The following is a 25497-nucleotide window of genomic DNA, read 5'->3' as shown; positions in this document are numbered from 1 at the left end:
AATGCGACAAGCACATCAAGCAATAGTGAGTTTTATTATTCAATGACTTATCAAACAGCGGAGCGCTCACCCATTTTACACAACAGTAGTGCTGTATTTCCCCTGACTCAATTAGTATCAGGTTTACCTGCTTCACGTTCTTTTCTTCTCTTCTGCCACTAAGCCTGAGCGGGAACACATTTTTGTTTTCATAGCCAAATAAAGTTATTGCGAGGTTTTTGTTTTGAGCCTCAAGCTTGTCTATCTGTTTTACCGGTGTTGGGAAATTGATGCCTTCGTAGTTAATACCGTTGTTAACCGAATATTTGCTTGTTCTTTCCGCGTGATTCCCATCTTTTGGAGGAAATAAAGCAGCTCTGATAGCCCACTTCAGGCATTCGTTGTCTCTGTTTTTCACGTTGATTATTGCCTTCTTGTTTGCCAGCCAAGCTGGAAGAGGCAAATAGGTTCCTCCAGGAATTGGTATATAGATTTCCACATCCACGTATGCGATCGTTATCCCTACTAATACCCATCCTGATCCTCTCGCTGACCAGTGCTCTACTTCTCCTTGTGTGATTCCGATAAACTCGTCGAATTTTTTCTCCATCTCCGCCTTATCTGCCCTAATGAAAAGGTACGGTTGGTTATTTTTGCCATGAAAATAGTGCATTATTTCTTGCGTTTTTCCGTCTCTTTCTATTGAAAACTTTGCTTCTAACGCAAAGCTCACTTTTGCGCTTTTTAACCTTTGTAATTCTTGTTCTACCAAATCCGCGAACTTTTCTTTATTTTCTCTTGCGAACACTAAGATATCACTCCTGTCTGGATTTCTTTCGGATACATCCATTCTCCATGTACGAAGATCTGGGGAATTATATTGGTATGTTTGGAACCCGCTGAATAATGGGTTTTTTTTCTGGTTCTAATGATTCACGTTGGTTTCTTTTTTCACTCACAGGTATTGGGCCATAAAACATTTGCAGAACATCGGACGAATATCTTTCGGCAGCCATCTCGACGTATATACTGTGCAGATACTTCTTCAATAGGAAATATTTCTGGGCCACTTTTGTATATAATCAGTGCAGGCATTTTCAGTGTCACATCCGTGCTTTGTTTTCTTTTATGTTGTGTAACACACACATAGAGACTACTGGTTCTGGGTACAGCATGTGAACAAATAACTGTTTTCAGCTACTGAAACGACCCCCCACTGTTAAAGCTGAGCCTTGTGTGAAGCTTTAACGGTGGGGGGTCGTTTCAGCAGCTGAAAACAGTTATTTGTTCACAGCTGGCCCAGAACCAGTAGTCTCTATGTGTGTCATGCGAGGTCGTCGATGCCTTGTTTGAAGCAGCTAATTAATACCCGGCAACAATTACATCTATACAAATTAATTTGTCATTTTTCTGCGCATGTGCAACGAATGACAGAGAAAGAGTACCATAAGTATGCAAAAAGCCTGACCAAGCCATACAAATATGTGATTTGCATAACCAATTATTAGGGAAGCAAATGGCGGTGCTTTTGGATGTCAGGGTGGCCACCTGTGATTCCTAATACGGCATGTGAAGGCGCTTTTTTAGGAGTAGTGGGGGATGTCTTCCAGTAGATGGTACCCAGGTGAACCCGCTCTGGCCCTACTGGCAACAGGGGTGCTCAGAGATCCCTCGCTATTTCGAACCTCTGTCCCAGAGGTTAAATGGGAATGACAGTTGCCTTGTCAGTGGCAGGAGAAGTCCTAGCCAGGGCTAGGCAACAACAGCCACTGAGCACCCCCAACGAGGGTTTTGCCACCTTTGTTGGTCTGTCACACAACGTCAAGCGTGACAGTAACATAACTACAGGGTAGATAAAAAAATTTTTGCTCAAGGTATCTTTATATTTTTTTTGACAAGAGAATATTGGCTGATTATTTCAAAAGTGCCTTGACCGCTTCTTGTGGGTCTAAACTTTGCATTAATTCAACCGACGACTTTTCCAACAGATAGACCTCCTGTTTGCCGCTTTTCTCTTTATGTATTTTTACCAAGCCCCAGTAAGGCCCTTCTTTCCTTGCCTTTTTCAATCTTTTGTTTTTCATCTGGCTTGCATTGAGAAAACCATTCCTGCTGCGTCCCATTTTGCTAAATACTTGCAAAGCTTTAATTGCTTTGTCTTAAATAGGGATAATGTATAATAGTGGTGTTTAATAAGTCCTCAAACAAAGACCCTCCCCCAAAGAAGGCAAGAAATGCTTCTTTTTCATTATCTTCCATCTCTCCCATATATGCTGTAATAATGGCGTACAAAATTCTTGAATATCTTTCAGAACAATGAAGACCTTCAAGATACTCTTTCCCAAGAGCAGCAAATTTTCTTAAAAATTCTTTAGGACCTTTATACCTTTTCAAAAGATTTTTCATTAATATGAGTTCTTCAAACTCATTGACATGCGTTTCTTGGCCCTTGTTCACTGACCTTGCATTTGCAATAATACCAGCTTGCATACAAAGACTTGGTTTGTCCGTAGTTGTTTTATATTCCTCTTCTGAAAGATTATTCATGTTTTCAGATGACTGGTTGATAATATCTGCCATCACTATACAATTAACTTGCAAACCTTCAATTAACTTTTTTCGGACAGCCTTTATTTTTTATGCTTGTAAACGGTCATTTTATGCAACATTTTACCACATCCTGGGCAGCTTTCTTCAGGAAGCATTTCTGTTTCCAAATTTTTACAACTATATTTTCTGTGCCTTTTAAGCGAGTTCAATTGAGTAAATCTCTTGCCACAGGCGTTGCAGCAATAATTTTTCTCTTTTTCTTGCTGTGGTTCAGGTTCAAGTTCGACTTGTTGATTTGTCGTAACATCGGGTAGATTTTGTTTGAGTTCTTGAAAATCCTCTTCCATGAGTATGTTGTTTGCAAGCGACATCGTTATTCTACCTTCTGTCTTAAGTTCAAATACTTTTTTTCTATTGCGCATGTTAGAAAAAAGGTCGCCTTTAAGTATTATGTCTGGGGTGAAGAGCCTCACCCCCACCGAGTTCAAGCCTCCAGACATTCCTCCTCTCGACTGATTCGAAAAAACTGAGTAACTCTTTAAGTTCAGACAATGTCTTTTCGATTTGTTTTATATCAATAGACATATCTTGGAAAAGCTTGACGTCAATTGGGCAGTTTTCAATAAGCTTCAGCAGTAAATCACTTGTGGTTTTGAGTCGTTTTACCAGTTCCATTGCTGTCTCCATATACAAAAATATGAAACTGTTCAAAAGGTGCGCGCCCACAGTAGTATATGTGGTATTCAATAAATACTGGAAAATTGTTGTCGCCAAGGCAGCAAGGTGAGCGTGAGTCAAGCCGAGCCGTGGCGAGGCGTCAACAATTTTGCAGGTATTTGTCGAATACCACATATACTACTAGAGATTTATCCAGTTTGGGCATGGTGCTTGTTTGGCCTAATCCACTCCCAGTGTTCAAAACACAAACATGACCGACTTACAATAGTCCCCAGTCAGCAGGTTTACTTAAGGGGAGTCCTGGGACCAGGAGTAGACTCTGCAATGCCAGCTTATGCGGTGAACCTGTAGAGGTGACAAAATTAATCGATTTTCTTGGGTAATTAGAAAAGAGCTGGTCTATTTCCCCCTTATTCACTGATTGTTTTGCTGTTGTTCATAATTATTCATTCCATCATCTTGTTCATGTAAAACAACATGACAGATATAGTGGCAAGAAGATGGCACAAAGTACAGATTGTTCTTGATGGGAAGCAAAGCGCATGGCACAAATTGTGGTTGCAGAAACGGAGAAATCTCCAATAAAAAAAATGGTAAAATCAAGCACACCAATGCTCAAACTTTTGTAACAAGTAAGGGTTGTAACTATAGCCCAGTTGTTCCTTCTCTATTTCCAAGGATTGTGCACTGACTCTGCAACCACAGCTTTACAAGGTTTTCATTTCTCCTAGGCTGTCTTCTGGTTTAGTCCTTGTCAGCATCACTTGATGGATGTAATTTATGTAAATAAAATCTTAAATTAAAGTACATAAATATCTAAAAAACATGACAATGAATCAGAGAGAAGTTATAAATAATTATAGAAACACTTAACACCAACAGTAATTACTGTGATGGAAACAGATTTTGTTTCTACCAACACTTTTGTCTAAACTGGTGACCTCTTTAGTTGAGAAAATGATTGGTGTGACCGTGGTGTGTCTGAGTAAATGATTGAGGGTCTTTAAAAAGCCTACAGGAGCTTTCCTAGTGCTACAGGAACAAGACATTCCTACTATTGTTCATGTTTATAACATAATTTCATTTCTTATGATTGTCTTTATTCTTTCTACTGTATGTTAACCATTTCCCCTTTGGGAACTCTGAAGACCTAATGGCTACAAATAAGTAGCTTACACTGTATTCCAGATAAAGTGATCTGGGGTCAAGCCCTGGCTGGGGTTATTGTCTTATTCTCATGCAAGGTACTTAAGTTTCAGGGCCTCTCTTCACTCAGGTGTACAAATGGGTATACTGGAGAATAAATTCTGGGAGGTACATGTAACTTGCACACTTTCATCAAATTAAAGGGGAATTAGAACAAATGCTCGTAGTTGCTTCATGTTGAGGAAATTGCAGATAAGGGCTACCTTGTTAGGTTACTCTGGAGCTGTTCAGTAAGCAAGGCAAAGGTTTGTGGCCCAAATTATGGCATTGTTTTTCCAGTCTCCAGGACCAGTCACATGACCTGAGTATGATTAACGCTATAGTAACAGTCTGTAATAATTATTATCAGTTCACCACAGGGTGATTGTTTTCACCCTTTTTGAAAAAAACTAGTAAGTAGTAGTACTATACATTGCAAGTTATACACAAAAACTAGTGAAAACCAGGACTTGTGGAACTTCAAATGAAACTTAGCTACTTGTTGAAGCAATTTGAATCCAGTATGCTAGTTGCCTGAGTAACTTTTAAACAGCATGCAATGGAACACTGTTAAGTTGAAGAGGGAAGAACTTATTCTTGTTTTGATGTTAAGTGCCAGTAAACACAATTAATTCATATGATATGACTGACACACTACTAACAGAACAACTGAAGTGGCTGTTTAACTATATGTGAGTTAAATGTGAGGTAATTTCAAGGTTAGTTTCAAGGTTTTTAGTGCTGTTTTTAATATTGAGTGCTTGTTTGTGTACTTACCAAGTCGCTTGCAATTTAAGTAGGGTTCAGTTATTGTAAGAGTTCTAGTTTCACATTTGAATCAATGTTGATACCATTTTATCATTAGGTTTGGTTGGGGCTAGTCCCCTAGCGACCACTGTATATACTGAGGACTCAAACATGCCATTGTTAGCTCTGTGGGGTCAGATTTGCTGTCGTCTAGCTGCTAGACCAACTTGTGTGGAACAAGTTCAGATGAGTGGGTTCCTTGAAGTACAGGTACAGTTGTGCAGATACAGATCGCCAACAGATACGAGCCAACCTTTTCAACTTGTGAATTGCAAGTTACAGGTTGTAGTGGGGGATCAGACTATGCAAGTTAGAGTATCATTTGTTACTTTTTTCGCAATTCCACTGTTTTGCAGGTCATGTATAATTTGACATCTCTAGGGCAAAGTGTTACGTTTGAGCATACATCATGTACAGTGAAAAAGTTGTTGCGAAGGAGATTAGGAAAGGGTCAATTCAAGTTACGAAAAGGTTGGCTTAGATCTGTCAACATTATCTTACAGTGTTGGGAACAGTTTTTAAATAACCTTTCTGTTGTGATCTTGAAGTCCAGAGGAAAATCTTTGTGAAAGTTTACTTTCAGAAGCATTATTTTCAGCAACAGAAGCTTTGGTTATTGCTTATGTCTAGTTCACAGTAATTACATAATGATATCAATAACTTGGTAACCAATCGATCTCAAAAATTTTGGTTGTCACGTGACTGTCCGTACGTCGGTACGCCAGGCCCCATTTCTTGAAAAATAAGAGAGTAGCACATAGTACATCTTTGATATTGGACATCCATGTTATGATTAATTGATAGCTGTCAAAACTTGGTATCCGCTGACCAGTATCACGCGACTTTATCACGAGCTCAGGTCAAAAGCTCATCGAGGTCGCGGGTTTTTTAAGTTGACCGCTGACCAGGCACTGGGTTTTCGATTGGATCGCGGGCTCAAGCCAGGTTATTACTCTGGAGGAGAGGGAGGGAGTACATGCAAAGGCAAAATTGCGGCGCAAATTAAAACCCTGACGCGTTGTTGACTTTTCTTCCGACATATTCCTTGCACAATCGTCTCTTGGAAAGTCCCTGGTATATTGCATACGTAATTTCAACGATCTTGGGCACACTCACTAGGTATGGTTTGTCAAAATGTAACTAGAAAAAATAGTGAAATCACACACTGAACAAGCACATGCTCACAATTGATCATTTTTCTGATCCAGAGGGGAAAATTCCTCTTTTCATCTATGGTTATTTATTGTAATCAGGAGCTCCGCTTTTTGGCTTGGCTAAATCTATATATTAATGAAAAAGAAGGATGTTGTGTCATTATGTTTGCAGTGTGAACATACTGACGTAATAGTATTATTAATAACAGCATGAACATGACGACATAAAAAAAGGATCTTTTCCTTACAATGTATGTCGTTACATATTTTTTGTGTTCACATTACTCACATAAGTTTTGGCGAATTTAAACGATTCGACAGCAGCATTTATCGCAATCTGAGGGAACTGTCCTTGTTTATTAACACGACCTGGCTTTGGGATGATAACCGTGGGAACAGCTACATTTTGATTGCATTTGTTGATTAGTTCCAGTCGCGACAGATAGCTCAGTCTTTATCCGGTCGAAATTTTATTGTTTGGAATCGGTGGAAAAGTACTCTGAAGGCAAGATCCATAAGACTACTTTATTCATCAGGGGAAATACTCAAATTAGTCACGAAACGAACACGCGACTGCAAATGCTAGCTTAGAATAATGTACGTAATTTAAATATTCAATGAAACTTGAGAGACTACAGAAACTGGCAGCGTCACGCAACGTATCAACAAATCGTGACCTCTTCACTAGCATGGACTTTGACACTATGCGTATCTGACTGTAAAACCTCGGTTGCTGCTGAAAAATGTTGATTTTAGTAATAGACAAAGGTTGAAAGTCAGCTAGTGAAATCATTCATTTACGATATATAATTATATATTAAAGTGAGAGCGTCGAACGCGCTCTCATAATCTCTGATCACTACTAGTATATTTTTTATGTTCACATTACTCAGATAAGTGATAACGTTCTTATGTCATTATGTCACTAATGTAAACCAGGCCTTATTGTGATAATATGGGACCCTGCTAATTTGCACTCACTTATTTAAAATTCCCCGTTATTTCGAACTCAAAACCACTGGAATCTACTTTTCAGGCATTTACGTTCAGTTATTTTGAACTTCTGCTATTTTGAACTATTTTCCCCGGATCATGAGAGTTCAAAATAGCGGGGTTTGACTGTCTTACCCTTTGAAACATCAGTGTTCTTTACAAAATGAGTAATTCCATATTTTATGCAAAGGTTCGCTCATATCAATCATCACTTGATTAATTCCACTTTTGCGAACGTTATAATCAGACTCAGTTTCAAAACTTTAATCTACCACAGACAAAGGTTAAAAAGGATTCATCCAGTTTTCTGTTAATGAACATGTTCGTGCCTACTGACATGTTCACAGGGCTGTACAATCTTTCCAATCAAGTGACTTCTATTAAAGAAATAGAGCAAAACAACACAGTGGCAGACGAAAGTGAAGAATGATCATTGCAGTAAATTTTCCAATTTAAGCAATTGGAAAGAAGAAGCCTGAAAAAAAAAATCAGGGCTTCAACGGGATTCGAACCCGTGACCTCTGCGATACCGGTGCTATGCTCTACCAACTGAGCTGTGAAGCCACACATTGGGAGCGAGGTCAATTAATTGAGTTCATATCTTCCCTTGAGGAGTGAAATGATGTGAAGTATATATGAAATAATTAACATATGAACTGCGGTTGTAGATGAAAGTGAAGAATGATCATCGCAGTAAATTTTCCAATTTAAGCAATTGAAAAGAGGAAGCCTGAAAAAAATCAGGGCTTCATCGCAGTAAATTTTCCAATTTAAGCAATTGGAAAGATGAAGCCTGAAAAAATTCAGGGCTTCAACGGGATTCGAACCCGTGACCTCCGCGAGACCGGTGCGATGCTCAACTAACTGAGCTATGAAGCCACACATTGGGAGCGAGGTCAATTAATTGAGTTCATATCTTCCCGTGAGGAGTGAATGATGTGAAGTATACATGAAATAATTCATATATGAACTGCGGTTGTAGATGAAAGTGAAGAATGATCATCGCAGTAAATTTTCCAATTTAAGCAATTGGAAAGAAGAAGCTCTGATTTTTTTTTCAGGCTTCTTCTTTCCAATTGCTTAAATTGGAAAATTTACTGCGACGATCATTCTTCACTTTCATCTACAACCGCAGTTCATATATGAATTATTTCATATTTACTTCACATCATTTCACTCCCCACGGGAAGATATGAACTCAATTAATTGACCTCGCTCCCAATGTGTGGCTTCATAGCTCAGTTGGTAAAGCATCGCACCGGTATCGCGGAGGTCACGGATTCGAATCCCGTTGAAACCCTGATTTTTTTTCAGGCTTCTTCTTTCCAATTGCTTAAATTGGAAAATTTACTGCGATGATCATTCTTCACTTTCATCTACAACCGCAGTTCATATACGAATTATTTCATATATACTTCACATCACAGTAGCAGACGTTACATAAAAAACAACCACAATAATTGAGTGCATTAACATTCATTCAAAATTCCTGTGAAGTACGTATCAAGGCTTTTTGTATAAACTGTCCCACATACCTGCAGTTAAGTGGTTGTGTGAACAAAAAAGGTTGATTTCATTTAAACTGACAGTTCTCAATTTTACAAGAGTGCTTGAACTTAAACGTCGCAGACATTATAACCAGTGTCGTGGGCGTTACACTGTAAATCACCGCCAAGTATAGAACATAAATCAGCTTTTCTGCATTGTCTTTGGTCATATAAAGCAAGATAGGTTAATTGCATTCGAGAGAACACAGTTCTAATCAGGCAGTGCGGAAAGATTCGAATTTTTGTGTATGTATCTTTCTATGGATACCAATTTGGGCCCCCAAAAAATTCTTCAGGGGCGAATGACATCATCTCCATGTTCGTCCATGTGCTTTCTTTCGATTGTTGTTCGATATTGCGGACTTTCGAGTGTCGAGGCAGCTTATTGTGGACTGTAGCGGATAAGCTGTTTATTTAAATTTCGAAGTCATTGTTAATGGTATTTAAAAACCTTGCAGACATGTCTTCGCGAAACGTGTACAACTTTTCGTACGAACAGAAAGCTGTGGTTGGGCTGCATGTTGTGAACCCTCATCTCTTCGACCAAAACCAAAGCTGCTTTCTACTGAATAAATCAAAGGAGGAAATGTGTAGTTTCACTTCGCTGGCCTAGATTGCTGTGTGCAAAATATGTAACAAAAACCAAACAAAAGTGTTTACATAGGAAAAGAGTTCAACTCCCACAGGATTGCTTTGGTACGCTAACGTGTCCTCTGTTTCATTGTTTCGGAAGTGAAAATGCCCTGTAGCTGTTCCCCCAAAGCCAAGGCGATTCAAAGTCATGTTCGTAAACAGAATAATTGTCCTAGTTTTGGTAATACAGGCACGTCGTCTCGCATACCGACGGAACAGGCATCGTTTGTGTTGATTTACACAGTCAGTATAAAACACGAACTGCAGACTGCGGACTGCAGACTACGGACTGTAGACTGCGGACTGCGGACTGCGCACTACGAACTGGGTATAAAACATGGACTCGGGTATAAAACGCGAACTGCGGACTAAATGCAGCCTACCAACTGCAGTCCGTGTTTTTTACTGACCGGTCGTAACTAATATTACGTAATACATGTGTAAGCGAGAACAAACCATGCATGTGCTTTCGATCAATTCATTTGTTTTTGCCCCTGCTGGAGAGAGGCCAATTTCACGCCTACCTAACAGCTCAGGCCCAAAATGCTGTTCCTAGAATTTCTGCTTTTTTAACATACTGAACCTACCAAAACTTGAACGCACTCTTTAATCTACGATTACTGCTAGTATTTACTGTTGTTACGGATGAAACTGGTTACTATTTCATGTAAAAGCCATGAATTATCACAGCACAGTTTGGAGGACACAACATGGCTTTTACATAAAGTACCAGCTGCATTTGAGCATGCTCTTTACATTCTGAGCCTGGAAACATCTGCTTGTCACCAGAATAATAAGTTTTTTTCTGTCAGAGAATAGACGAAAATGGCAGTTTTGTTGAATTCAAGGTCCCTTCACAGAGTTTGCACAACTACTTATCATTGGCCTAGACAAGGGAATACAAAAGAGACCACTTTTCAAACATTTTTTCTGCTTCTGTTATTGATCCTCACTTTATCAGTTGACCATTTGAAATTCTAAAGCAACCAGCTGTGGAAAAAACTCTTGAACTTAAAAGGAAACATGAAAGGGTGTAACAACTGTTGGAAATGACTGTGTTCATCAGAAATATAGCAGAACCTCTTCTATTGCTGAAATTTGAGAATAGTTCCCAAGCGTCTTGAAAGCCGTTATTTGTGTCAAAATGTTTGTCACGTGAAACTAGCATGTCTAGAAGGACATAATGGTCTTGGGGTGTAATGTTTTGGCTTTTAGGATCCATTTCAAAATGTTTTAACTCAAAGTTCAAGAAATGTAACGTCCGCGATGTAACATCCAGAACAGTGTTTTACTGTCATTATTTGGTTGAAGGGAGTCATTTGCATGACACTCAAAATGAATAAGTTCAACCACTAGCTATCTTCAAATCCACAGCACAGGAATGGGTACTAAATTGGCTCCTACTTGTGCTATTTTTTTTGTCATTATTGTTATTATTTTGAAGCCAACGCTTTGGAAAATGCCCCATTTTAACCCCACACTTGCCTACGATATGTCAATGATATTTTTATCTGGACTCAAGGTCTGGATTAGCCAAAAATTTTCATTGATTGTCAACAACATTCACCTGCCATTAAATTCACAAGTTCACACACATCTACTAATGTAACTTTCCTTGACGTTAATGTCTCTTGAACTAATTATGGTAGCATCTGTTCTGACCCCTACACTAAACCCACAGACAAACACCAACATCCACTCTATTATTCATCTTGCCATTCCTTTCAGTCTAGCACTCTGTCTACAACATACTGGTTCTACATAGGCAACATTTAATACCCATGCAGCTCAACTTGACGCTCAACTTACCGCTTAACCTCCTCAATCGAGGTTACAACTGTAACTTCCTCACCAAGCAAATACAATGCGCCGCTGACATCCCCTGCAGACTCAATCTACAAACCAAAGACTTCAACAAACCTAAACATGTACCATTTATAACTACTTTTAATCCATCACTTCCCCACATTTCTAATATTATCAAAAAACATTTCAATTTGCTGCTAACTTCTAACCGTTGCAAACGCGTTTTTTGGTATAATTATGCCTGTTGTGGCCTTCAGACTCTCTCCCAACCTTGGTGACTTCATATTCGACTGAACCCCAACTCACCTATGGGTCTTTCCATTGTGGTAAAAACTTTGCTACTTGTCCCCACAAGTAACTAACTTCCTACACCTTCTTTTCTACTGGGAAAACTTGCCCCATCAAATCTAACCTGACTTGTGACACTAAAAACCCCATCTACATGATTCATTGTAACCACTTTAATTTAGGGGAGACTAAACAACGACTTAATGAACACCGCTGTACTATTAGATTGTCAACAGCCCTCCATTTTCAATCGTTGAAAGGGTGGATAGAATCGGGAGAGAATTGGACACCAGTGTAAAATGGGAGACTTGACAGGGTAGAGGGTGGGGACCAAGAAATATATAGGGACTGTGACCGTGGAGTGTGGACATCTTAGGAAAAAAGTGAATTCCCTGTTTCTCCAGAAGCAAGAAATTCCCATTGGTTGAAATGCAACAAACGTATCATCACCTTGACAATGGCTGATCACGGTTGCATCCAGGCGTGTTTTGTTGTTTGCAGAAGTTGTTATCACTGACACATGCCATGCTTCGTAATAGAGCAGTTGTTAGAATCCTGTTTAGAGAAATTTCCACATGTTGCTTAGCTCGGCGATAAACAGAAAGAAGCTGTTGTTCATCATCTTTGGTCTAAGCACGTTGTCACGGGATATTTTTTGCCTCGCCAAAGATCTACGAGGTGAATTAGACAATCTCTTAAATCGCTCATTGCCTTACCTTTATGGTGATTCTACGCCTTCTGTTGGTACGCACTGTGGACCTATTTTTGAGCCATCTCGTGATTATGCACCCACCATTGCACCCGCCTTTGCTGTATATCAAATAGTCTCTATTTTTGGGGGCACATATATTTGACTCCAAACATGAAAGAACAGTTTGATCGCTTTGACAGCCAGTTTGTTCATCATGATCGGGCATGTTGCCCCTCTTACAGAAGGCTATTGTTTATGAACTAACAACTGACTGACTGAGCGAGGGAATTTTTTCCTCAACTAACTGCTACATGTATACACCCCCCTATCTACATGTATGCTATCACTCGTTAACAGTGATGTATTTTTCTGTCATTTCTTTAATTGCTTGGTTTTTCATGTGCATTGTTTTTAGAGAATGATTGGCAACCAGTCTTCATGGTGTCGACTTTGGTGTGTTTTGAGACATGGGAGAATTAAATGCTGGAAAAGTAAAGAGGACTTTGATGAGAACGAACTGGTGGAGTGTATAGAAATCAAGCCAGTAAGACTTGCTTTCTGCTTTTTAGTATCAATCATTGTTTAACTCTGTCACACAGAGATTGAATATTGAGCAGAAGTGGTGGAAGCTCAAAATTATTTGTTCTAATTTATTTGTTTTTTATCACCCTTAGTTATTGCATCTAGCTAAAAGAAGACATCTATTCAAAAATCTGTCCCTGAATTTTACTTGAATCATTCCCCCCATGACTGCAGAACATGGCTGCAAAAATATTAATAAGTGGAAACGAGAGCAAAACGAGAGCATCCATGGACATAATGGAGCTTTTTTTTTTAAAAAGTAAAACTTGCTCCAGGATAGTTCTACTTCAAAGTGGTCTACACCCTGATACAGCTGCAGCACTGCTCAAATGTAAGTTACCACCTTTGGTCTCGTTTCTCTCGAGATATAACTTGTTTCTCTCGAAGATCACTGAAGCATTTAGTTGCTGCCGCAGTGACTGAGCCTGGAGCGAACGAACGAGGCAGCTCTCTAGTCGGGAATAGGTCACATTGTAGGGCCTTAAACACGTTTTTGCGAAATTCAAGGGATTGTGGTTGCGGTAAGATCAAAGGCGCCAGGTTCAACCTCAACATTTTTCAGACTGTCAATATTTTCCTTGAATCTCTTCCTTATTGTCTTCAATGTCGCAATAATCCCACTGAAAACGAGTGGGCAGCCTTTGCAATGATATTTATTTAAAAACTCTGCATAAGAGAGGAAACAGGTCTCGTCTTTTATAAGAGACTCGATTGTCAAAATTCCTTTTGCAAGCCATTCTCGAAAATAAACAGGTTTGCGATCAATTCTTTCAAAGAATTATTCCAGAGACGCTGTGCTTTATAATGCTGTAAGGAACAAATGTTGTTATAATTCACCTCGGCCCAAATCAGCAGTATTTCGTTAACGAACATATCAGAAGTTTGGAAGTGGGTTTTGGTATCTATTTTCTAGGTTACCCAAAAAAACAGCTTCCCCACCGTATCTGCCAAGTTCTAGGTCAAAGAAGAGTTCCCACTTTCTCATCTTTGTTTTATCAAGATATTTTTGGATCCAGATAGTTTTTAAAGATTTATTGAATGAGAAAAGATCAAAGATTTTAAGCCCACCATCGCTGTACTCGTTAATTATAACGTTTCTTTTAATCTTATCGGGTTTCCCGGCCCATAGGAAATGATAGAAAGCTTCATTCAATTCTTCGATAGCTTGGTGGTTTGTTTGAAGAGGAGAAAAGACATTAACCAGCTGGGAGCCGACTAGGCTTTTTAATATAGTGATTTTTCCAAGTACGCTTAATCTTCGTTACTGCCGGTTTTTAAGTACGTTCTGGACTTTTTCCGTTTTTTCTTTGAAATTCAGATTTATAGTTAGTTCAGGTTTTATTGAGAGCCAAACTCGTATTGTTTTAATTTTGAACTCTTGCTATTTGAAATCTTTTTCTGGACACAAGAGTTTGAGCTTCTCGCCTTTGAACCTGTCCATAACGCTTCCGTTTTTTGTTATTAAGTCTGAGACCAGATATCTTGCTGAATTTTTCTATAACGTCTAGCGAGGCTTCAAGCGTGTCTTTTGAGCCGTCTAAAATTAGTGTGGTGTCATCTGCATATTGACTTAATTTGAATTCATTTTGACTGATTGAAATGCCTTTAATGCTAGGGTCGTGTCGAATTGCGTAAGTTAGAACTTCAACGGAAAGAACAAATAAATATAGAGATAGAGGACAGCCTTGTCTCACACCTCTTTCAATTTTAAAACGTTCGCTCATCCACCGTTGTTTATTGCGCAGCTTTCAATATCACAATAAAGAGTTTGTATCCATTTTTGGATCGAGGGGCCGCAGCGATAGTGTTGTAAGGTTTTTTCAGTGAATGGCCACTCGAGTATGTCAAAGACTTTTTCGAAGTCTAGAAGCAGAATCAAACCAGTGATATTTTTGTCAGCGGTGTAGTTAATGATGCTATCGATCAGACGTATCTTTTCACCAATAAACCTGCCTTAAATAAATCCTGTCTGGTCGTGGTTGATGAGGTTTGGGAGAGTAGCTTGGATTCTATATGTGATTGACTTTGCGGCTATTTTGTAATCGCAATTTAAAAGAGAAAAGGTCGCCAGTTTTTTAAATTTTGAGGTCTGTTTCTTTCTTGGGAATAAGTTTATTACTCCTCAACTCTGAGTTATTGGTAGTTTACCGATCTCGTGTGCAAAGTTAATCGCGGCAATAAGAGCGTCTGAAATGTCGCACCAAAACATTTTATAGAACTCTGCTGGTAGTCCGTCTGTTCCAGGAGTTTTGCCGTCAGCTATTTGCTTCAAGGAAGAGAGACATTCTGTTTCTGTAAGTGGGCCTTCACAGGAAGTTTCTTCTGCTTTTGAGAGATGTACATCCTATTCTTCCGGAAAGAAAGATTTGATGATGGATGGATCTTGCCGATCAGTCAGTTTTTTTGTGTATAAACTTCTATAAAAAGAAAGGCATTCCTTTAATATCTGGTTGTCCTTTGTAATAAAGTTATGCTTGTTTATTCTCAGCTGGCTTACTGATGATGATGATAATAATAATAATAATAATAATAATAATAATAATAATAATAATAATAATAATAATAATCGATATTTAAACAGGGTGACCCCGTCAGTCGCAGGACTGGTATCAACGAGGGCCCTGTATAACGTAAAATAAAAAGAGCATGTATAAATAATATATATGTATAAAAAACTAACTACTTTAAAAGATACGCTGAAATTGTTCCTTGTTTATAATGTCTTTTTTCCAGATTAAGGAAATATTTGGTATTTTTCTGGCCTTCGTTGTACCATCGGCTCCGCGACCTCAAAATAGCGCCTTTTGTTCCATATTCTATCGTCTTTTCGTGTTGTTCTTTTTTGCTCTTCAGTACATCTAAAAGTTTTTCCCGTAATTGTCCTTCGATAATTTGGTCTTCCAGTGTTCTTTCGAGCGTGGCTATGGTCTTTTCTATTTTGTCGCCTGGTCGAATCTTTCTTTTTTCCTTTGTTTTACATAATTTAGTGATGTTTCTCTCACCTTTAGTTTTATCATTTCTCATAGGAGAGGGGGAGACACAGAAGGGTTGTTTGCACATTCACTTTTTGTTTCTTGGATCGTATTTTTGATTTTGGTGACATCATTATCTTTTGATAGAAAGACTGTATTTAATTTCCAGAATCCCGGGCCCTTAGGGTTTGAATTTGTCGCGATTTGCATGGTTATCATTGAATTTGGAAAGAAGGTGATAGTAGCTGCTTCCCTCATGTTGTGAGCAATTTCGTGCCATTGGCTGTTGTTGCCAAAATTCTTGGATCAATAGTTTGGCTCTTCTGGTTACTTGGACAGGAGTCCTATAGGTTTATAGCACTTCGACGATACTTGTAATACATTTCACTTGGTAACCAACTGCTGTGTGGACTATCTGTACTTGCGGTCAGGGTAAGAATATCCAGAAAAGGATTCCATTTCAAACCAAGAATGATCACAATTTCATTTGAATCAGATGTGCCATCCTTTGCAGCTTCCTCTCTAAGTGACGAGCTATTTGAGGACCAGGAGCGCAAGTTGAAGTGGGCTTCATTCATGATTGAGTGGGCTTCCTTGTAGTAGGCAACTGTTTCTAGGTCTTGATTGCAACCTGAGATGACATTGTTGACATAGATATTCCCCTTCATATCTTCAGCCACAGTTGTGTTGTAGCTGTCTAGGTGGTGGTATACTTGGAACTTGCTTTCTGGCTCCTCAGGGTTAGATAACCAGAAAAATCTGGTTAAGTCTCTATCACCTTTGTCAAGGCCAACGTGGAAGAATGCCTTTTTGATGTCTGTCGTCAGGCCATAAGTGAAGGTACGGAGCTGCAGAATAATCAAGCATATGTTGTTAAGGAATGGTGGGCCAACAAGGAGACAATCATTCAGGCAGGGTGTGTCAGGTGAAGAGTGGAAGCTGCAGTCATAAACAATTCTGATTGCGGTTGTAGCTGAGTCTTTCTTAACTGTATGGTGAGGGACATAGTGGGCTTAGTGTGTGGGCTGTACAGCATCAACTCTCTCAATGAATCCTTGTGCTTCATGTTCAGCTATAATGTTCTCTTAGGTAGTCAGGAGTTGGGGTGTGGCAGCAAGACAAACCATTTGGTGTAGTTTGTCGGGAGAAAGGGGGAGTCATAGTTCCAAGGGAATTGTGTGTTGTAACTACCATCTTGATTTCTTGTGATCGATTTGTTGATGTAGTTTTCCAAGAACACTTCATAATCATTCTTCTCTGATGGTGGGGAGATGCCCAGGGCTTCTAGAGACCAAAATTTTTATAGGTCAAGTTCACAACAGCAGTGGAAGGTAGGCAGGATGGTGTTTGCAATGGTCCTGAAAGGAGGTAACCCAGTTTTGATTCAACAGCTGTTGGTTCATGGCCAAGGATAACTTCATCTTCAACTAGATCCCAGAAGTGAACCAATAAGAAGTGACACTTCAAAGCTCTTGTCAGACGTAATTGGATGTGCAAGTCTCAGTCCCCTAAGGCGAGGGAGGTTTTCCACACTTTGATGCCTGTGAGTTTGAAGTGGTGTGGCTATCTTTGCTACTAAAACATGGAGGGGGATTTTTTTCACCGGAAGGTGTCACAACATTTATAGTAGCCAGAGGTAGGTGTCTGACAGCTTATGTTTGTCCTCTAAAGGCTGATAGATGAACCTCTTCCTTTTCTGAGGTTTCTAGGCCCACTTGACTGGCTAGGGTGTGAGCGATGTATCAAGGTTGAGCCCCTTCATCAAAACGAATGTTGGCTTCACAAGCTATGTAATCTGTGTACACTGTAACTATAACTTGAGTAGAGGAACACTGAGGGGTTGATATTGATAAGTACCTCTGAAATTGGGGTTGGTTGTGATAGGGGGTGGCCCTGTGTTGAGCCTGGTGTGGTGATTTCCTCGACATTTGAGGCATTGGTATCTTGATTGACAGGCATTAGATTTGGGACCTCCAAGACAGTTTTTCCCTTTTGACAATAGGCCACGCTCGCTACGAGACTTTCAGGACAAACCTCTATCTTTGATGGTGTTTTCTTTGTTTCCAAGTCTCTTTTGGGAATTGTAAGACAAAAGAAACTTTAAAAATTTACCATTTGACCCAACAATCAAATTGCTGTACATCATCATCTGACGAACCACAGAATTGCCTGGGACTCTGGATGACTCTGGAAAGCTGGTAAACTTAACTTCCAACAAACACCCCTTAACAGCAACAACTGCCGGTACAAAAATCTTATTGGGGACTAACAAACCTGACAACTGGGCCTCAAACAGGCAGACTTAATTTGACTAATTATTGATGGACCTCAAACAGACCAACTTTATTTGACTAACATCAGGCGGATCGAAACTTCCAAGAACTGATCAGTGACTGCTGAGAAACGTTAGTGCCCTCCATGTGGCAGAAACATAAATTTAACCTGGAACGAAGATACTTATGCTCGAGATAAATAGAAAAACTTTGGGTTCCTAGAACGTAAAATGCAACATTTTCATCATTGCAGGCGGGCGACTTAATATCATCAACAATTTTTTTATTAGAGTGCATTATTTTGTCAATTATTTTGTGGCCCACAATTTTTGTAATCATCTGTGAGTAGCCCGAAGTTGAAAAGTGGTTGAAGGTTGCGAGCTTGACACCAACACACTCATTATCCTCGACGACTGGGACGGACCAGAAGATTTTAAATTATCTTATATCATATTATGATAAAACGGCCATGGAATGCCGCTGCTTTCATCAGTGATAACTGCCTCACTTGTTCTTTGTTCTACAGATTTTATGTTATTAACAGAGCAGATTAAACCATTTTCCAACAAATCGTTCAAGTTTTAGATAGCCTTTTCCATCTGTTGAATTAACATATGCTAAGATCCACATTTCTCTAATAGGAAAATTTAAATCCTTCATACTTTTTTCCAAAACTCTGCTCTCTCGTAAGTAATGTGTGACGCCCACAACCCATACACACCTTATACGTATTCTTGATGCCCTTCCGACAATTCTTACATGGCTCTGTTACTGGTCCTTTTCGCAGTCTAGCAAGGTGTATGTACCAGGACTCCACCATACAACTTTTGTCACAAAGCTCTTTTAATTCAGTGAGTTTATAGTAAGCCACTTGCATCTGTTTTTCTTTCATTGTTTCTCTCTAAATGGGTACACCCAAAGTTGCAGATAACAAAAACATTCCCCAATATAATGGCAGCAATGACGGCTGTATGATACTGCGGCATTGATGAGTGGCGTGCCCGTGAGTTGAAATTTTATAGTATGCTAAAGCTAAGGGAATTCGTCTACTACAAAACCAAAACATTATTTAGAATCGCGGGGCATTTCTGAACAAATACCTGCAAGAAACTTGTGCTGTACGTCTGTAAGAAATAGGACTTCCTTCTCAAAATCGCCTAAATTACAATTTCTCATGTTTTAAACATTTCAAACAAAAAATAATTTAATATAAATTCTACCGAAAACCATTCCATGTTTGTTCTTTAACAACAATTCAGTACATCTACATGTATATATAAAATACTTGCTAAACAACCATTATCCTCATAATAACAGTTCATTCGCTCGTGATCTAGGTACAACTAGTTTTACCAAAAAAAATAACTCAAAAATTGTTAGGCAGCCACAGTGAGCCACATCGCTGTGCAAGTAAGCATTGAAGCTTGGGTTTGGTAAAGTTTGAAATAAAGTTATTGGGTCCCTTACCCTGCCATATTGAAAGAAATATTGTCCAGGTGTATGATGGCTTATATTTTGCCCAAATAAAACCACATAAATCACCTCTCGAACTGCCACAACACCAGCTTGGTTGTCCTTACTCAACTAATTTCATTCAGGGAAGAGGATTCTAATTGCAGTGACCGAGTATATATATAGTTAGTTTTATTTGCTAGTTTTGGGTCTGTTCTAAGGTTTGACTGTTGCGTTGGTTTATACGAACTTGCATGGTAGGCTTAAAAGGTTAAATGTGTTAACGATGTTTTCTCTTGATTTATAATCAGCATATGGAGATAACAGACACAATCAGTCCTACCTTTCAGCACCGGCACATCCTTATTCTTACAAGTACAAGTTTAACGCCTGAAAAGGAGCCAGTGTTGGCATGTGAGTCAGATGAAGAATATGCATGCTGGAGGGATGCCTTGCACCAAGCTATTTTGGATGTTACAGCATGGAAAACAACCTGCCAACAAGAGATGAATATAGTTTATCCATCTCAACACAAACGTTCCTTTGTTGAGAACAAAACCTTATATGATTCAGTTGAGATTCCACTGTCATCTTTTGCTGGTGAGTTGCAACATTGCTCTTCTAGTTTTGTGGGTCTCCCATAGGCCCATAAGGAAAACCAGGAATCCGGAAACAGAAACAGAAACAGAAACAGACCTAGGGTAACCACCAAAACTTAGCGAGAGACAAATACCTTCTATGGTTCCGTCAATTCCAAGCCTGCTCATCTTCTCTCCCTCCCCCTCTCCCTTTCCCACACCCTGGCATTTGACATTTTGTTTTTATAAATTTGCAAATGTCCCATCGTGGGACAGCTGGCGCATGCAAAATGCCTATCGTGGGGCCGTGGGAAAAGTGTTGTTCAAAAGACTAGATACCCGGCAGTCAAAAATTTTGAACCATGAAGTTCTTGACTACAATGAACGATTTATTTTTTAAATTTATATCTATTATAAACACACTTTTTTAAAACTGGCCAACAGTTCTAAGAACTGCAAACTCCGCCTTCACTCAGTAGTTCTCGGTATCAACAATGTCACGCAACCTGTGGCTAACTTTCGTTGTGTTACAGTTATGTGCTCTTATGCCGAGACAAAATGAACAATTCAATGTAGACGCCTGATGTAATGTAATGTCATGTCATGAAATGAAATGAAGTGTAATGTGATGGGATGGGATGGGATGGGATGGGATGGGATGGGATGGGATGGGATGGGATGGGATGTGGATGTGGATGTGGATGTGGATGTGAATGTGATGTGATGTGAATGTGATGTGATGTGATGTGAATGTGAATGTGAATGTGAATGTGAATGTGATGTGAATGTTACTGATAGTGATCATGCACTTAGCTATACAAGCACTAAGCTTAGCTAGTTTACAGGCATGCCACTGAAACAAAGGAAACAAACATTTCAAATAAACGTAATGTAGTTCAAAATGCCGAGTGGCAGGAGGCAGACCAGTTGGCTATTTAGAAAGCGTGACCGAGGATTTGAACTCGGGAATACCGAGAAACAAATCGCGCTAGTGGCAGCGTGGAGGCCTTGAACCTGGGACCTCCGGATTACAACACCAGCGCCCTAAACCACTCGGCCACGCTGCCTCCTGTAAAGTTCGGAAATCCCTTGGTATTTCTACACAGAGGTTGGGCATTCTCAGCAGGGTCGAATGGAAATTTTGATGGGAAAACGGAAAGAATTTCTGACTGCCGGGTAAAAAATAGTTTTTTTGAAAAACCGTGCCCGTGAGCCACATAAAGTTCGGACAATTTGTGACTTGCAAACCCAAAGTATTTTTCAAAAATACATTTCCTCGTCAGTAATATAAGTCAAACCAGATATCAAAATAAGCTTGATTTTTCATAACTAACCTCTCTATAAAGAGGTCTCTTTTAATCTGTTTAATACGTGCTAATTTTCAGTACAACAGTATAAACAGTACTCTAAATAGCTCTAGGACTAAGTCAACAGACAAGTTAAACATAAAGTAATAACCACCAACAATGTGACAAATGAAGGCACAACAAATCTTAACTTACAATCCTCGGAAACATAATGCCCATGACATGTTTTCAGCATAATCCTAACTATTTGCATTTCTCGCTAGGCCCTTTTGTCTGAAACAACGAGTCACAAATTCAGAACTCTTCCCACAAATATTGTCAATCGTGCCATCCACCATCGCTGCTCACCTCGATTTTCTCGCACACGGAAGACCAGCATGAATTTATAGGATTGTTGATGGGGCACGAGCTAATTTCCAGTGGGTTAAATCTTGGAAAAAGAGTTTACATCTACGCTCTTTACTTGGAGTAAATCCTTCTGCTGTTTAGTAAAGCAGGCTTACATTTTAAAAAAAGTCGTGAAGTGTAATCCTTCGTTTTTGACTGAATTGTTAAATGCCCCACCCCTGGGCAGCCTTTGCAACCAAATGCCACATAGTGGGGACCTACAACCTACACCCATAATGACCTACACATAATGTGATAATGTCCTTTTGACTCGACAGAAACCGTTATAAATGATGGTAAACGTCAACCCCTGTGCGAACTGAAATCAATTCCGGCAGATTCCCCAAGCATTGAATGCACATATGACATCTGGCAAAAAAGAGACCCCCTAAACAGAAGCTTCAGAAAGGGAAAGAAGAAAGGAGCTGATGAGAATGTGTTAAATTATGAAACTACAATTTAACTCTTTATTCATGGATCCGGGAAGTAATCGTCGCAGAGAAAACAGTCGCACTAAAATAGTGTATTAGTGACAGCACCCCTCACCTCTCACCTCCTTGTCTTCTCTGTTTTCCTCCGTCAAGAGGTACGCCAGTCTTAGAGGAAATCACGCTCTAGCTATACGTGAAGGAGCATGACTGTATATAGAATTAAGTGTAACCCATGTTCTTAAGTATTGGACTGAGTGTGCACATTAGTTGCAGTTTTAACTGTAGACTGGAAGCAACCTTCGAGTTGATCGTTCGCATGAAGGCAAGACTGCAGACTTTCTAACTGTCTAGATAAAATTTGATTTGTGATTTTCGCCGCGTCGGAAAAAGAATTCTATCCCAAAAAATTACACTTTACTGAAGTAGATTGAAAATAGACCAATTTCGATATATTAAAATTCAGCCTAAAACGATAGACCTCAGTACGAGGCTCTGGGGAATAACTATAGAGTTTGTGGGGTTTATTCCCTCGTACTGAGGTCTATTGTGTTAGGCTGAATTTTAATATATCGAAATTGGTCTATTGCGGCTAAAATGTCAGCGGAAAATAAGCATCTTATATAGCACGTAGCCTGAGAGAATTTTCTGGATGTATCAATCACTGTTCTCCTCTGTGTTATTGCACTACAGTAAAACTCCGCGTGTAAGAACCTACATTTATTAAGTATGGCAAAATAGGTTCTTGTATTTTGGGGTAGTTATTGGTAATCTAGGCTAAGTAGGTCCTTAATTAGGTTCTTAATTTCTATAACGGAAATGAAGTTGTTGATTAGCAGAAAAGTAACTACACTTGCGTTTGGTCCTTAAATACAGTATTTATTCAAAGCTGTATTATGATAAGCCAAATTATGACACAAATGATTACAGAATGCACAGGTAGTGTTGTCTCTATAACGAGTTGTAAAATGAGTTGTAAAATGTAAGTGATAACCCTCTGTATACGAACCTGTTTGATCATGCTTGGCTAAACAGGTTCTTATATTTTTCGGTTTTTAAATTGCAAATTTCTACCAGCAGGTTCTTAAACTACTAGGTTCTTACATGCTAGTTTTTACTGTATCTCTTCCGGGGGACCAACCGCTGACCGGGCCCTGTTCACGGGCTAATTTAACAGCTTTGATTCAACTGTCTCTTTGCACCATGTGTAAAGGCGTGGAAAACTAGTCGTGGAAGTCATAAAAAGTCTGAAGGTTGCGTGATCACACTTATCTTTCAGCTAGCTGGCCATTTCCCTAGCAGTGACGTAATCCTCCAAGTACCTTTATCTTAGTTGCAATATATATAATTCTACTGAACTTGCTTGAATGACGCAATAAGAGAGAGAATTATTCGGAAAACTGTAGTGAGATTCATGATTGTGGCGACTGGCGAAATAAGATTTCAAAAGAAGAATGACTTGATTTAGCGAGCTGCCTGAGAAATGTTGCAAAGTTGACACATTGTATGAATGACCTGGTCGTCTTTATTTCAAAGTCTTGCCCGGCCAAATAAGTTTGGTTTTTACAACGTAAATTATTAGTACTCGTTCTAGTTTTAGTAGTTTATACGCTTCAACAACTCGAAAAGGTAGTATAATCACACCAAAAGCAAATTTTAGCAGGACTCTTGCAAAGTATAGAAACGGACAGCGGATAGCTGAAAATAATAAGTAAATTAATTAATTAATTTTAAATTATTAAATTAAAAATGAAGGAATGGATTGTAGGCACACGGACAAGACTTTTTACTGGTTTATTGTGTCAACGAATTTTTCTGTAATACCCCGAGGCCGAGAAAATAAAATTATTATTAGATAGAGCGTTGCCTTTGGAATTGTCTTTGTTATGTCGATCGTTTCCCGCAAATTTCGCCATCCTGCCACATGTTCCAACCACACCAAAACCGCTGACACAACACACAATAAAAGCATTATTACATACTCTTCATTTCCTATGTATTGTTATTTTATTTTTTCAGTCTATTATTTTTACGTAATTATACAATTAACTATTCAAACTCGTTTATATATTGGATTTATTTTTTATCGTTTTGTGCCATCCGCCATCCGTTTCCTCGTTTTGCAGAGTCCCAATGTTACCAGCACTCCATTTAGCGTCCAGACTCATTCAAAACAGCAGACTTCAACAATAACTTAATTTAGTGTTACTGCTATGAGAAATAAAGATATTGTTATTCGTGGTATTGAGGCCTTTTAAGGCCTAAGAAAAATAATAATTGAAATTGTAAAATCAATCACAGTATTCTTCTCCACAACATGCCGCTTGTGAAGCTCGGAGAAAACTTGAAGCTTCGCATAAGAAAATGAAACAATCTAGAACTATGAAAACTACCAAATCTCTCAGAATGACATCAAAATATATGTTAACAGCAATTCATTTGGACCGTCGATAAAACCAGGAACATGGAACATCCCGGAGCATTCCGGAACATCGAATAATTATGTAAAAAATATGAAAAATATGTAAATTAAATTTTCAAAACTAAAATAAACAAAAAATAAACTGGTGTCAGCTCGAAATATGAAAAGATATTATTGGGGATAGGGGAGTCGGTAGGGGAGGGGTAGGGAGCGTTGGGTATTCATTCAACTGACTACAATGAGTGCAGGTTCCTCTAATTTACCTCGGTCTGTACTCACGACCTCGGTCAAGATTCTCCCATACAGACCTCCTGCTCGGTTAATGAGAGCTAAGTAATCAATGATTAGAGCAGCGCGGTCACGCGCGTACTTCTTATGTCTGGTCTACTTCGGTGGTGTTCGAATGACTCGTTAGAAAACTAAGTTTGATCGAATGTCCCATTGTCAGATAACGATTTGCACGTGAAGTTGAACTAGCGATGAATAGATTATAGCCTGCGGTAAAAGCATTTTAAATTAATTAAGTATTAACTTGTACTGGACAAAACGTTTTCCGGGAAATGCATTTGAATTGTTGGCGACACTTAGAATTCAATTTCAGATGGCCAACACTTGTAACAAATATTTCTTGAGACAATAGATCGTTTTCATGTGACTCATTATTTTTTAAAATCGAAAACTAAAGAGCCACCAAAGTTTTTATCCCCATCAGGCATAAGAGGGGGTAAATTTATATCTGTATACAATGTCACAGCTCAATGGTGTGCTTCGTTTGAGAACCAGCG

At 39.1% G+C, this 25497-nt stretch overlaps 1 protein-coding gene across 2 annotated transcripts in view; it reads left to right on the top strand.

Moving 5' to 3' along the window:
* The window catches only part of LOC110047378 (rhotekin-like), a 66465-nt gene extending 41586 nt beyond the window's left edge, over window positions 1-24879 (top strand). The window contains exons 7-10 of one of the 2 annotated variants that reach the window (XM_020753156.2): window positions 5258-5409; window positions 12727-12855; window positions 19902-20190; window positions 22141-24879. In XM_020753156.2, the coding sequence (XP_020608815.2) occupies window positions 5258-5409; window positions 12727-12855; window positions 19902-20190; window positions 22141-22325 (755 nt within the window). In that variant the 3' untranslated portion in view covers window positions 22326-24879. The remainder of the gene's footprint in view (window positions 1-5257; window positions 5410-12726; window positions 12856-19901; window positions 20191-22140) is intronic. The other variant, XM_020753228.2, reaches the window with a different exon arrangement.
* Window positions 24880-25497: the final 618 nt, after the last annotated feature.

This window comes from Orbicella faveolata, unplaced genomic scaffold (genome assembly GCF_042242905.1).
Source record: "Orbicella faveolata isolate gen_17 unplaced genomic scaffold, um_ofav_v1 contig_1, whole genome shotgun sequence".
NCBI classification, from domain to species: domain Eukaryota; kingdom Metazoa; phylum Cnidaria; class Anthozoa; order Scleractinia; family Merulinidae; genus Orbicella; species Orbicella faveolata.
The sequence above is the reverse complement of the archived record's forward strand: the minus strand, read 5'-3'. Positions and strand labels throughout refer to the sequence as shown.